Here is a 15,883-nt window from a genome sequence, read left to right as displayed (position 1 = left end):
TTGTAATCTTAATCGTTTCGACAGTTGCATATTTCCTCTCCAAACGGACAAGATATTTGTTATATCAAAAGAGGCCTTAAAGCATTTCACTCAATACATGGTCCCTTTCATGTTATACAGCATATCGAAAACTAGTATGCTTTCCGAGGATTGCTCACATCTTTTAAGACATCTTAAGACTGTAAATAAACGTCTATCACTTTATTTTGTCCGATACTGTGAAATTACATTTATTTCAGGTACATTTCCCATAGTGTATTATTGGTGGGATGATCAACGTGGAATCTACTATGAGGGCTGTTATGTCCGTTAAGAACATTATTCTTATATGATGAACTACATATATTTTTGTCAGTTTTTAAAAGTTAAACAACACTAACATTTAAACATGTAAAGTAGAAAGCAAAAGAGATTACCCCACAAAGAAAAATAAATACAAAGCCCACTCTTTCAACATGACAATCAACTAAAATGAAAAGAAGGAAATATAAAAAGATAAAAAGCTACGTTGAATCGACGCTCTAAAGTTAATCAAGTCACACACTATCACAGACAGCCAACATTAATAGAATCGGGTATTCATGCGACTAGATGTCGCCAATCGCCCAATTCTCGGATAACCTCTGTCATATTCCCAGTAGGTGTTTCGTTGGAAATGTTTTTCTTGGTTTTCATCAGAGTTCGGATGGAATCTCGAAGATGGTACATCACTTGGATAACCTCTAATATGTTCCCAATAGGTGTTTTGCCGGTAATAGTTTACCATGTCATCTTCGGAGACCGGATGCGAATATTTCTTACTGGTAACAAAAAATCAATACAAAGATATAGTTTTATTTGTAAGCATACGTACTATCCGGACCTTCTCAACATCCTTAGATACGATGTTTAAGCCTAATGCACATAACAAAACAGTCACTTGGTTAATACGTATACTATCAGCAAATGGGTGTGAAGACTCCAGGCCATTAATTACTTCTCTACCAATAGACAGAGATGAAATATTTTCTTAACATACATTGCATAAAATTTTATAATTTGGATAAAGGGCTTGAAATGGTTTATTATTAATATTGGACAAATAGTCTTTATTGTGAACAAAATAGTACTTTTATTACATAACTTCCTTTGTCGATATGAATATTCCCATTTCTTTCATTCTGAAGTCATACATTCATGAATGATATGCATGTGACGTCATCTTAGATGAAGATATGAAGTGAGAATATCATCAATAAATATTTTCTAATCAATAAGATAAAAAGATTCTTTCAAGACTGCTTGCAAAATGATAAAAAATGTGTGATAAATAGATTCATACATTCGTGTCCATTCTATAGCAGATACATGGAACTATTTTTGTTTTTATTTAACGCGTCAAAAGCCTCATATGCTGTGTAAGAGTGTAAGTTCATCTAATAATAATTTTCTCGTGTACTTTATATCGTTGACTTTCAAAAACTTACAATAACAAGCAAATAGTCGTAGAAGACAGGAAATTACGTCAACTAAACATATCTGAAGACGGCGCTAAGACTTTCAGAATGGATATTAAATCAGTTCGTCCGTTTAATAAATGGGACAAAACCCATAAGTGCATAGCTGAATTGAACCTATAGATAACCAACATGATCGAGATACCTACGTTTGTTTGAGACTCGCAATGGCCTTGGTCAAAAGCAACACTGCTATGACACCACATAATCCTCCAACGACAGCACCAGCTATTAATCCGCTGCTCACATAACCTACAAAGTACATGTATAAATAATATATCTTTTAATTGTCCAGAGAACAAAAACAAAGACCAACAACTCTCGTATTTACATTATATACTCTTAGAGCTACTTTAGGACGGTTATATTTTTTAATGGATTAAAATCGATTGAGAGAACAACATAACTACTGTTCATTATCAAAATAATGAGATAATGAAACAGTTCTGCTTTGCACATGATTATATGCTTAAATGGTATTCAAATAGAAAATCTGAAGATCCCGAAAACATTAGAAGATGGCGTTGGTAAATCGAATAAGCAGTTAGAAATATCGTAATAATAAATTGTCAAAAAGACACGATTCCTCTCGCTTTTTTAGAACGTGGTGTTATTGTACGATGGGGGTAAATATGAACTAAATCTGTTGATGCGGAACCGGGGATCAAGAGACATGACGTATAACTTGACACGATGACTCAAACAGTTAAAAAATAGAATACCATTTGTAACATGCGAATAAGCCTCGGTTGTAGATGGCGTTGTTGTTGACGTTGTAGACTGACAAGAACTCTGTATAAAAGTAAATGAGGTATGCTTATTTAGTAAATGTTTATGATTTGAGTTTTAGTGTTCAGTCATGCACATCTGTATACTAACATACCTTTGCAATCACGTTTATTAAGAATATTATCATATTTTTAAGAACTGTCATCAATATACTGATACTCCTAATATTTTATATTCTGTATTCTTGAAAATGTATCCTGATGTTTCTGCATCCCTTTTTCATCTTTCTTTTGTCTTGTCTCAACATAACAATAATGCTGTACTCACCTTTGTCTTGTTTCAACATTTAAATAATGCTGTACTCACTTTTGTCTTGTTTAACAATTACAATAATACTGTGCTCTCTTCTGTCTTGTTTCAACATAACAATAATGCTGTACTCACTTTTGTCTTGTTTAACAATTACAATAATGTGTACTCACTTTTGTCTTGTTTGAACAATTACAATAATGCTGTACTCACTTTTGTCTTGTTTCAACATAACAATAATGCTGTACTCACTTTTGTCTTGTTTGAACAATTACAATAATGTCTGTGCTCACTTTTGTCTTGTTTGAACATTTACAATAATGTGAACTCTCTTTTGTCTTGTTTTAACATAACAGTAATGTGTACTCACTTTTGTCTTGTTTCAACAATTACAATAATGCTGTACTCACTTTAGTATTTGGATGTATTCCCCGTGTTTTATAAGGGAATTAGTCACAAAAGCGTTGAATCATTTGATGTTTTAACTTGCCTTGATAATACACGAGATTGGATTTGTCCTACACGTATAGCATGTTGAGTCGTAAACTATTATCACTATGTTGTTACTGAACATAAAGCCGTCGTTTGAAACACTCAGGAAAAGACCATTCGGTCTGTCTGTACCGACAGATCGCCTCGCCCGGACAGACTGTGATAGAGAACAGAAACAACCTATTCCTCCAGACATAGGCACGGCTGGAAAGGTCACATTATTTGACGTCAGTTGATATGTGGACTCAACTACCTGTAATGACAAAAATATCAAGATCATACTGTCCTAATGCAAAAGAAGACTTCCATGGTTACGAACACATATGAAAATAAAAAAAATATGTTTACCAAAATATAAAAAACAATATAGTAGTCAATACTTTTTTGGAATAAGATACAGTAGGGCCGAAATAAATCAAATACATCACACAGCTGTTTCGTCTGTCTAGGATTCAAATATAAATCCCAGGTATGTGTCACAGTTTTACATTTGCTATGTCAAAACCGATATCTTGGATAACAGAATAGACTTACGACCAGAGACAATGGTCAAGACAATAATACAACAGCTTGATATAAAGTAGTGTATTAACTATTTCTAATCCAAATAATAATTATAACAAAAGGTTTATCTTTAACAACTGATGGCGTATTCCTTGTGAAATACAGTTTAAAGCATGACCAAATGTAAATTTAGATAATGAACAACTAGAATAATGTGAAAGAAAGGTTCCTCCTAGACCGAGGTTTCAATATGAAAAGTAGCATTGCATGGTAGTGACCTAATAAAAATAATTTTGTTCCAAATTAGGAATCTATTACACTATCCTTTTCTTGAGAAAACAATTAAAAATGTCTCAGCCAATCAGAGGACGCGATGGTCATTTGATTTCCTGATCTGCACGAGAAACAATAATATTCGTTTATGAAGCCATAAGGATCATTTAAACCCATTTAGAAGTAAATTGCACCAGCCATTCTCAAGCAGCAGTCAAATATGTTACGGACACCCGAAGGATCAGCTATACCAAGTTAGAAGTGACTCGCACACGCCGTTCTGGAGAAATTTCCATTTTCTTCAATATACTCTAAAGATCAATCAGTATGATTACGGAAATGAAAAAGAGTGGATAAACGGAGAATTAGACTGCCTCATACCTCCTGCTTTAACATCATTAATGACATTATTCCTTTCCTCCTCAAACATTTTGTTCAAAAGAGTATAAAGGAAGCTCTCGTGAAACAAAATTTGATGAAAAGAAAGAGTTACTGGACGTTACAGCCAGAGACGCAGTAGAAGGGTCATAATTCTGATAAGAATTATGTGCATGTTTCACGTGTCCCTATAGCATTCTATTTATATACTTAATGGAAGGGGCTTTACTCACAGAAAACATGCGCACAATTTCACTGATTGATGAATTTGTCAGTGATGTTTGTCAAAGGTTGGGAAAAATGTAGAACCTGTCAACAACAACTGCTGTTCAGATACAGACAACTCTATTCCAATACACCCCTATAACTCCGTTGTGGGAGTACAAGTATATTTACCGTGAACTGAATGGCCCTGCAAGTAACATTTTCACTGGCAAAATTTGACCCCGAGATATAGAAGGTCGTACAAGTGGATGAATCACTCTGACACAGTCCTGGGTTAGTTCTTGTCGACACAATGGGCGGAACTGATCTTCTGATGGAACAATCATCCCCCTCGAAGTCGTCAAAGCAGGTACAACTTCCTGGAAAGTGAAATAATGTCTCGAAACAATCATATTTTATCCTTTTTTTTGAACAATCAGGTTAGATTTCAAAAGCATAAAATAGTGGTTACTTCGATCAATATTAATTTTTGCTAAATTTCTTTTGGTATTTGTCCATAAATCTATTCCACGGTCATACATTCCTGGTCAAAACAAATAAGCCACTCACTTTGTTTTTTATTTCATAGAGATACATCAACAACAAAAGTGGTCGGCATTTGTCAACTGTTGTGCAATTCTTTTTGTCAATTTCTTCTTTTCCTTTCTTTATTTTGACAGCGCTGTGTTGGTCTGTTTAGCATTGATTCTAGCATTTGTATGTAGTATCTTTTTATGAATAATATAATTGGATATTTTTTACCATTTGCACATATTCCATTTCTCGAGCAATTCTTTCTACAATCTAAATCCAACATTTCGTCCAACATCGTTTTGCCGGGTGCTCCATCAGACGCTGACGTCTTGGTAAGATTTTCTAGTCTGATAGCCGTCAACCGACAACTTTGGGACAGCGTGTCAGATGTCGACTGCATAAACCTGTCGTCTCCTATGAGCTGGAATGTTATTTGCCACATGATTATATCTTTAGTACCACTTGTCTACACAAGACTTCAACCCAATTCTTTGTAACTTCATTAACACTATCATTAGGTGTAACAGATTGTTAATTTAATCTATAACATATTCAACAGTTGGCAAAAGACAATCGATCGACTATCAGTGTGTAATACTATTAGTATTACAAGTCAGTCTATATAAAGAACGTGTAGATCACTGATCAGCCTTAGAGAAAGGGCGCTAAAATAGTATATGTAAATGTGAAATCATGTGTTTTAGCTGATTTTATAATCAAAATTATAAATTTTGACATAATAATGATAACACCAAAACAAAAACAAACAACAAAGTGACAAACAATGTTTTAAGTGAGCAAACAGGGTTGTGTTAAAACAAATGTTATCGTCCATTTAGGATATTTCATTTTACTTCAACGAGGAACTCAAGCTAACCAACTGAAGGAAGTCAATGGCAATCAATCGCAATTACCTTGATGTCTTCAACACATGACTTTATCCCATCTGCTGTCTCGTTTTTCATACCATCTAGTATCTCACATTTCTCCAGAAACTTTTGATTCTGTAGAAATTGCCTGCAAGTTTCGGTCGCTGATGATTCATCCCATCCGTTCCTCCATGACATAGACTTGGAAAAAAACAAATATAGGAACCAAGATAGAACCTTTTGTTTACAGAAACTCTATGTCTTTTATTCAGAAATCACCTCCTACAAGTTTATATAAGTGTACAACATGTATATAACAACTATTGAAAAACTGCAAAGTTTTCAGAATGACAAACGATATTTCAATGTAACTTTAGGTAAAAGTTAAAATGCTTCAGTTCATTCCTATCTATGAATCCCGTGTTATTTCAAATGATAACCAAACCAGACATGGAGGAAGGACTTATGCGTATGAAAAACTGGATAGAAAGTAGTAAGTAGCCGAATCAAGCACTTTGTCTGGATATTTGAAAGGAAAATGAAGTTTGTATATGAATCATGTAGATAAATTGTATCATAAAACTCTCGTTCTTCTGAATATTTTTTTGTTTTTTTGTTTTTTGTTTTTGTTTTTGTTTTCATGTAATGACGAAAGGCTCAATGCTATTTAGTATGGCCTTATTTAAGCCACTGAATCTACAGCTACAAGCCACTGGAACTACAGCTACAAGACAGATTCGTCAACCACATTGAACCAATATGATTGATATGTTTACCTTGATAATATAAATATATATATATATAGAAGTTTACCATCGGTTCCGAGTCAACGTCATTATCAAGAACTATTGGAAACTTAGCAATTGCATTGCCGATATGCGATGCTCGTCTTTGTCTCAGTAGAAGTTCGGATGCTGACCGTTTCCGCCTTGCTGATCCTTCACAGGAATTAAAGAAGCTGGCTGACCCAGAACTCGAGCAAAGCGTTGTTGCGGTGTTGATGTTGCATTCATTTACAGCGGCAGAGTCGCCAGGAGTCGCACTGTCTCTGCATTTACAAAATCTTGTTACGCCTGTGTTATCATCTGGCAGGTTGACCTCACCAAATAATGACACATCACTTTCTCCAGAGACCCTGAAATATACAGTTCAACATATCACACAATATACTCACATCGTGTAAACATCTTTATTACTTTTATATCTTTATTCCTTGCTAAACTATAAACTGACATGGATAAGATACGAAATACTTTATATTCAGATTCCTTGCATTATGCGTTAACGTAAAAGCAAAACATCAAAAAGTTAATTGATATTGTTTTCAAGTCATACATGTTCCCTAGAAAACCTATTAAAACACCCCTCCATCTCCTCCTCCACCTCCCCCGAAGAAGAAAGTAGGCCAGGATAGGTAATAAGAGTGTGTTTGTAATTTCTCATTAACTTATTCCAACCTGAATGATAGTTTTAATTCGTATGAAATTTGGCACTATTTAGAATATACACATGTACTTGACTTTCTGTTGAAATGATTCTATGTTTTAAAATCATAGAAATGTAGGGCTATTCCACCTTCCCATCTAGATTTGACATTTCTTTCGACAAATATTGATTCTCCTCAATCGCCCTCTAGGTTTCATTCATCAAAGAATCACAGACAAGCCATCGGAGGAAGAAAATGCTGCATAGTACATTTTCACCCATTATTCATCTCTACTTTATCTTATTTTAAATATGTATCGCGATATGTTAAATTCTCCTGGTGTCTTTTGTACAACTATTAAGACACCAATAAACTTTCTCACTTCCAATCCTGCGCAAAAGTTCTGTCATCATTTGTTGTCCCGTTATCCCTAGTTCTGAAGTCATTGTCCTTATCCCCATCCAGGTAACCGCAGAGTCCTGACGATGTTTTCCAATCAGCAAGAGATGGTTTGATCGCAATTCCGTCGATTGTCGTTGTGCCGTTGTGGGTGTTGTAATAGAAAGATATCTGCGTTCCTGTTGGCAGAGTTACCTATGGATAATAATACCGACAAAATAACAATTATGTATGTGAACAGAAATCAGATGTTATAGTTGTATAGACATAGTGATTAAAGTCTTGGGATCAGTCTTTGAACAATTTTATACAATACCTTATATGAGCTACCACTACTTTCTACCGTCATGTGTGTGTCGTCACAAAAAGTCCCCTCGATATATCTGTTGGAATTCGTTTCGTTGTTGCTGGCAGTCCATCCGATTCGAGCATCGCAGAAGTTGGCAACAAAAAGTACGTTGTTTTTCCTTATAGCTATTCCGCAGTTACATGTGGCGCCGGTAACACCACTCACACAAGTCTGGTACATAACATGTACCTGAAAAATCAAAAAGATACAAAGCATTATGTGTTACCGTCATTTATCAGATATCGTCATACACATCAACATGTACCTGTAGACACAACCAGTGGTACAATATATACTGTGGTGATACCGTCAAACATCAACATGTTCGTGTAAAACATGTAAATGTAGACACATAAAGTGATACAATGCATACTGATACCGTAAGACACCTCAACCTGAAACACACACTGGTAACACACACACCTGACACACACACTGGTACAATGTATACTGTGGTGATACCGTAAAACACATCAATCTGAAACACACACTGGTACAATGTATACTGTGGTGATACCGTAAGACACATCAACCAGAAACACACACTGGTGCAATATATAATGTGATAACGTAAGACACATCAACCTGAAACACACACTGGTACAATGTATACTGTGGTGATACCGTAAGACACATCAACCTGAAACACACACTGGTACAATGTATACTGTGGTGATACCGTAAGACACAACAACCTGAAACACACACTGGTACAATGTATACTGTGGTGATACCGTAAGACACATCAATCTGAAACACACACTGGTACAATGTATACTGTGGTGATACCGTAAGACACATCAATCTGAAACACACACTGGTACAATGTATACTGTAGTGATACATGAAACACACACTGTACAATGTATACTGACAAGACATCAACCTGCAACAAACACTGGTACAATGTATTCTGTGGTGATACTGTAAGACACATCAACCTGAAACACACGCTGGTACAATGTGTACTGTAGTGAAACCGTAAACAACATCAATCTGAAACACACACTGGTACAATGTATACTGTGGTGATACCGTAAGACACATCAACCTGAAACACACACTGGTACAATGTATACTGTGGTGTACTGTAAGACACATCAACCTGAAACACACACACTGGTACAATGTATACTGTGGTGATACCGTAAGACACATCAACCTGAAACACACACTGGTACAATGTATACTGTAGTGATACTGTAAGACACATCAACCTGCAACAAACACTGGTACAATGTATTCTGTGGTGATACTGTAAGACACATCAACCTGAAACACATACTGGTACAATGTATACTGTAGTGATACCGTAAAACACATCAACCTGAAACACACACTGGTACAACGTGTACTGTAGTGATACCGTCAGACACGTCAACCTGAAACACACACTGGTACAATGTATACTGTGGTGATACCGTAAGACACATCAACCTGAAACACACACTGGTACAACGTGTACTGTAGTGATACCGTCAGACACGTCAACCTGAAACACACTCTGGTATAATATATACTGTGGTGATACCGTAAGACACATGAACCTGAAACACACACTGGTACAATGTATACTGTGGTGATACCGTAAGACACATCAACCTGAAACACACACTGGTACAATGTATACTGTGGTGATACCGTAAGACACGTGAATGTGTACTTGTCTACACCATTATGTTTTTTAAGGTAAACCCTTTTTTCGTATAATGCAAAAAAAGTCACTTTTATTTTCATTCATTTACAGGCATTCGCCATGAAAACGTTCTGTATGGCTAGGTAGACTGACCCATACTTCCACAGTTTGTTTATATTCATTTCCCTATGGTCAACACATGTTATTTAGCATTTATCGATTCAGGAAAAACCTCAAGTGAACGTCTTTCTCACTGCGTTTGTTTATCAACATTAATCGCATGTGTTTGAAGACTAATAACATGTGCTCTTATTACAAAATACCAAAATGAAAACAAAAAGAAATGATTTGGAAAAGAATTGTTTAGGACTAATTAGTATCATAATGAATATACTGTACCCAGTAGTGGTTCAATCTGTTATGGAATAATATAAATTCACCGAGTCGCTGATTCTCCCAGTTCCTGGAATAAAAGAAGTGTTCACTATGAATGGTATTCATATACTAAATAAAACGTTGTCAATTCATTGAAGTAAAATTGAATTCTATTATTAAGTCGATTCGAAAAGTGTTTTGCGACTTTTTTTTTTTGATGTCATGGTAATGCATACATATACTGTATATACATCAAAATCCTCTAATGTAATTATTTACACACACACACACACACACACACACACACACACACACACACACACACACACACACACTTTTATTGCCATGCATTCCGAACGATAACGAAAACAGACGGAAAGAAACGAAATAAGATGCGTATGAACGGAAATAATTTGTTCCACACGTATATTTCAAAGTTATTCAAGAACAGTTTTTATATCACTAACAATCCTATTTGTAGTAAAATAAATTTGTCACGATATGTGGACCTATTAACAATTATTCTCTTAAAAGGATCAATATTATACGTCTGTATATCTGACACAACAAGATATGAAAACATCGTACCTGCCATCAAATGTGCGTATGTGTGGGTCATTGTAGCTTTGGCAAATGCTGGAGGCAACGAGACTGTCAGAATCGACAACGCTTACCTGTTGGTAACGTGTATGACCATGTAAAACTTTTTGTATAATTTGTCAATTATAATACTGGATAGTTCATCACTGTTCACTACTAGCATTAGAATATTGCATAGAAATACATAAGACAAATGTAAAGACCAAGTGTTTGATTTGATTTTACTTGTAACTTGATGATTGTTTCTACGCTATGTATGACGGTTATTGAAAAACTTGAATGAAGTTTCCTTAGTAATTAAGTAAAATTCAAAATTATATCATTAGTTCAAAATGTATACATACAGAAGTGTTATGTGAAGAAGCGTTGTTCCAAGCATAAAGGTAAGGCACGGCTTCTGCTGTTAGACGTACGCTAACATTCCTATTCTCCACATTTACCAAGTTGTCTGAGGCCCCATATACATATATAATCTGTGCAGAGTCCCAACTAGTATGATTAAATACTAATCCGCACCCATTGTCTCCAAAAGATATTGGCTCGTTTGTGAGACTTCCGGCTGAACAAAGTGTACCAGAATTCTGTACACGTGTGTGAATCCTTAATGTCATTCGACACTGTGTTTCCTTGATAGTATTTATTCTAAAAGGTTTAAAACAAATAGAAAAGACAGTAGAAGATATTAGACATAAATCCAATGTTATTCAAAGTGATTTGACTTTCAGAAATGGTGACTGTCATTTGTTAGTACTGTATTGTATGTATATATGTATGAAACTGCACCTTCATGTCTATATCTACCAAACAATACATGATTTTGTTAGGGTCAAAGTGGCATTAAAACGCCAAAAAATTCTCGACAATACGAGAGATTTACTACTGAACTAATTTGATATGGCATTCCTACTAGCAATTAATGACACATGTGCTGGCCATTCACAGATAAGTTAATGTGCTATTATCATGCACTCAGAAAGTGATATTCTCCAGATTTTTATATCTCCTATTCATTGTCCATGTGCAGTATTTGAATGCATTTGCTGTTTTACATTAGTTACAAGACTTACAAGAGATAATATAACATTTTCCTGTAAGTGCCCTACCAAGTCTACTTGTGGTTAACGTCATACATACTGGCTTTCTGTTGCATCAGCAGGGTAGTAACAACCCAAGGGAATGGTTAGTCTCACTCGCATTTCAAAGGAGTCGCCTTCTGCAATCACGTATTCATCCATATCCGTCTATAATAAATAACATTATTGCTCTTTGACATTTTTTTTGTTTATGGTTATATTCTTGCCTTGTGCAATGACATGGAATGCCAGCTTTATCAGTCACATGACGAAGAGTTAATCTCTGAGTCACGTGACTGAATCTTACACCATATTACTCATAAGCCCCTCACTTTGCAAAGTAAGGGCTGAAGAAGGCATTCAGGTTGTTGCTGAAAGTTAACCGTGAGTGATTTTTTTAGTATACAACATTTTACCTCTATGACCTTCAAACTATGACCTTTTAAGTAAATTCTGATCGTATGAATAATTGGACTAGTATTACTTCACAGTGTGATAAGAAATTAATGATAGTAAGAACAGAGTAAATATTATCTTTCTGAAACTGATAACGAATAATGATCGAGTTTACAAATAAAAGAGAGGATGCTACCAATGTCAATAATATTTTACTTCAAAAATCCATCAAATTCATCAAAGAGTGTTTGAAGGAGAACACGATTCTTGAATTAAATGCAGCTTGAAATTTTAAATAAAAACAGAACAAGTCCTTGTTTATGATGCCACGTGACAGTATCATACGTCCTGCATAAAAAGAATTATGTTTCCATGATAACGGAGGACACTTTACTTTTTCATTCTTTCTCAAAAAACAAAAACATGTCAGCATAATCATAATCAAAACTCGGATATCATAAAATCAATGTTTTTATTTTCATGTTCTAAACTGAGAACAATGTATACAACAACGAAACCAACCGGCAAACTTTAATTTAAACAATTTAAACTGAAGCATGTACTTCCAGTTTAAGTGCACCAGAAAGCTTTATATATTATGGGGCCGTTTATGTTCAGAACATTTTGTGATCATTTCAGGAAAATTGAGAACTTGTAAAGGTGTCATTGAAAAACCAAAAGATTAGTATTTCAATTTTAGAAAATTTTGTTGGGATTCGACAGGGGTCGGTATTTCCTCAAAACAATAGTTTAACCAATGGTGTACATAGTCATAAGGTGTCAGTTTTGAATAAGTAGACTCTGCTGCAAGTTTTCATGTAAAATATGAATTTCAATATTGTTAGTTAGTAAAAGAAATTAACAATCTCGAGCTTGAAAAATGACATTTTTTTAACAAGTTCTTAGATGAAAAAAGTTTCTTGAAAGAAAAATATCAGAATATTTGGCTCATTATCTGAAGTGTATACAGTGAAAATTTCAGGGGGAAAATGAGAACCGGTAAAATTGCCATTTAAAGGCTCGAGCAAAGTTACTATATTTCAGGAAATTGCATGGTCATGAGATGATGATACCGTTTTAGAGATCTAAATTATCCTAGTTATATATTATCTCTACAACATTTTTCAATCCAAATCAAACTTTTGATTATCAATAGTGAACATTTATAAATAAATTAGTGAACTGGACATTACCAAGTCTGGAAAAAATGTCAATAACTGTTGATCAAAAGAGGAAATTTATAACCTGGTTATGTTATTACTTCTTACGTTGTGTGGGTGTATCTAATAATTCTTATGAGGTTTCAATGTACATATTTCACAAAGTCTTATTTTCGAATTCGCTGTAAATGAGTTGCATGGGTTTCTGCCTGTGCATGTACATGTTATGTCCTTAATAGCAAAGAATCGAGACAACATGAGCACACATTCCAGATGTTCTCTCGCCTACAAGACAGATACAATAATTATATTTCACAGGACAAACAGGATAATTCAGGTCAAACTGGATCCAAACATTATATTTGGTTTGAGACTTGTGACGTGGATATATCTGTCCACGAACAAGATCATCTGCATGTTGGTACACCCAGACTTCATAGTCACCCCATTCTGTTTGGTGCTCAGAAATGTAACCAAGCGACAGCTTGATATCACATGCCGCAACATGCAGTCTTCTCCAGGTATTCCAAATTCAACTGTGGAAATGGAATGTTGGATGCTTGCAGATTTGGGTATATTATCACAGTTGTCATTATAACTAAGACATATAGAACATTTTCGATGAGAAGTTACGGCATACTTCTAAAATGTTTGATAGTGTCTGTCTGTGAAAGTTTCAACATTATCTGCATTGTCACTGCTGATATTCTCGGACGTATATTCTGAAGATGGTGTTTCATCTTATTGCGAGTAGTCATTGTTTGTAACTGGTCTTGATCTCTTTGTTTTAGATACTTTGATTAACACTTTTCGCACATCTTACTATCGGTTTCCACTCTAAATGGACACTGATAACCCCTCTTATATGAGCAAAGATTTTAGCCAAATATTATGCTGTGAATTAATCCTTCAAGGCAATTTGTCACTGTCTTTGAATCTTGAATGGTAACTTGGAATGATGCACTTGTCGTTCATTTTGATGCAATTATTAAATTGCTTTGAAAGTAGAACTGTATGTATTGCATACTACAGGAATTAGATGAAATAAGTCCACTACACTGTTGATGCTCAGGCATGTCCTTTATACATGGTGACTACGCTGGCCTAACTGCTCTCAAACAACTACCTAATTTCAATGACATTTGTTAAATGATCGAAATCCTCATCTTAAAATGCAAGGTAATCTTTTGTAAACACCTTCCTTGCCAGAATACTGTCCATTAGATGATTATACTCTTATTCATTGCAATTTCTCTAAGTATATAATTATGCTCGAGTCTTTAAATTGCAATTTTATCAGTTTTCAATATTTCTATTTTATTTTCATCAAATGCTCTTGACATAATGGCCCCAATAATAGTGCACTCAAAATGGAAATACAAGCTTCAGTATTTGCAAAAAATTGTCTAAGCTGGAAAAAAACACGGCTTTTTCAATTTTGAAACTATATGATTTATAATTATTATTATTATTTTCCAATATTTTGTTAATTATTTACCACCATAGTGCCAAACTGATCCTTGCTAATCAAACAGTATGTCATTTGGTAATTTACGCTGTGGTTTACAGATGAAAAAGTGAACCTTGTCATATTCCTATGGTTACGACACTAAATGTGTCGTAGCACAGGCCCTATGGACCTTTTCAATTGTTTTATCCTATTTCATGGGTAGTCTCTCAAGGTGCTACAAATACCACCCACTTTTATTTGATTTGGTGAGTGGGCAATATTCCATTGTTTATAAAGGGGTTTTTGGACCAAAGAAATGTTGATGAGTAACAGCTTGAAAAATGGCAAGAAGTTCAGCAAGACTCTCCTGAAGGGTAATTGTCTTCAATTATACCAACAACTATCACGTCAATCAATAGAAAATCATATTTTAAAATAAAATTATTTCTCACCTGAATTCCTGCGTGAAACGACTGGCTTAACGTGACTGGCCCTGGATTAGCATTGACTGCGTACCGAAGTGCGATTCCACACTTTACCTGAAATATTTTTAAGTCAGTTATACAATATGTGTATTTTTCAATCAAAAACATACATATCAACAATACCATGTCCTCTATTCACAAAATGCAAGTGCATCCGAAATTCATTATCTCCATAATAGGCACAATAAACAAAATTCTCTCCTCTATCTCATTAAATGTGTACTACACTCCTCATTTTCTTAACGTGTCATTTAAATATGCCCTACAACATTAATTTTCTGTGTGTCTCACAGAATACGCTTTATAACTATTATTTCTGTGTGTTAAAGATCAATGTTTACCTGAAAACTTAAAGTGTGCAATCCTCGCCAGTGTTCTTCTTGTAGACTTCCTATTGTTGCTAATTCTGTATAAATGAGGTTGGTACTTGCGTTGTAAGGTACCATGGCGTCGTCTATATACCATGTCACGTCATATACAAATTGTCCGGGATCCAAACTTTTATCGAGAAACGCAACATTACACTGAAACCTTATTTGGAAAAGCTTGAAATCGCTGGAAGTGTCTGTATCTGGCAATTTTGCTAATTTTTCCTCTATCCCTGGAGTAACATTGATGGTCATTGATTCTGAAGCACAACAATAAGTTAGTGATAATACCACGTGACAAAGAACATCCGGCTTTAGCTTAAGATAAGAATATTTAAGTGTAGAAATGTAGGAATTGAATACTCAACAATGAAATTA

The 15,883-nt window shown here is 34.9% G+C and overlaps 2 protein-coding genes across 2 annotated transcripts in view; both read right to left on the bottom strand.

The window, feature by feature from the left end:
- Positions 1-425: 425 nt before the first annotated feature.
- Positions 426-11,808, bottom strand: LOC132546767 (uncharacterized). The gene is made up of 13 exons (XM_060210486.1): positions 11,764-11,808; positions 10,562-10,647; positions 9,998-10,061; positions 7,930-8,151; positions 7,597-7,808; positions 6,602-6,923; positions 5,834-5,989; positions 5,148-5,340; positions 4,578-4,765; positions 3,025-3,279; positions 2,219-2,288; positions 1,646-1,748; positions 426-800 (listed from the first exon to the last, which is right to left on the bottom strand). Exons 1-13 carry the CDS (start codon positions 11,806-11,808, stop codon positions 563-565), a joined length of 2,154 nt encoding a protein of 717 aa, XP_060066469.1. The 3' UTR covers positions 426-562.
- Positions 11,809-14,941: 3,133 nt separating this feature from the next.
- Positions 14,942-15,883, bottom strand: part of LOC132546766 (serine-rich adhesin for platelets-like) — a 42,770-nt gene continuing 41,828 nt past the window's right edge. Inside the window, 3 exon segments of the mRNA XM_060210485.1 lie at positions 14,942-15,019; positions 15,105-15,191; positions 15,479-15,765. Of these exon segments, the coding sequence (XP_060066468.1) occupies positions 14,942-15,019; positions 15,105-15,191; positions 15,479-15,765 (452 nt within the window).

Source organism: Ylistrum balloti, unplaced genomic scaffold (genome assembly GCF_031769215.1).
Source record: "Ylistrum balloti isolate Yb309-2 unplaced genomic scaffold, AGI_CSIRO_Ybal_v1 Utg369912, whole genome shotgun sequence".
Taxonomy (NCBI): domain Eukaryota; kingdom Metazoa; phylum Mollusca; class Bivalvia; order Pectinida; family Pectinidae; genus Ylistrum; species Ylistrum balloti.
The sequence above is the reverse complement of the archived record's forward strand: the minus strand, read 5'-3'. Positions and strand labels throughout refer to the sequence as shown.

Excerpts from the sequence above, each read along its gene's own strand:
- LOC132546767 (XM_060210486.1), bottom strand. The coding sequence starts at position 11,808 with ATGGATGAATACGTGATTGCAGAAGGCGACTCCTTTGAAATGCGA. Across the intron at positions 6,924-7,596 it reads ACTTTTGCGCAGGATTGGAA|GGTCTCTGGAGAAAGTGATG; the intron begins GTGAGAAAGTTT and ends TGTATATTTCAG. Across the intron at positions 5,341-5,833 it reads CATGTGTTGAAGACATCAAG|CTCATAGGAGACGACAGGTT; the intron begins GTAATTGCGATT and ends ATAACATTCCAG.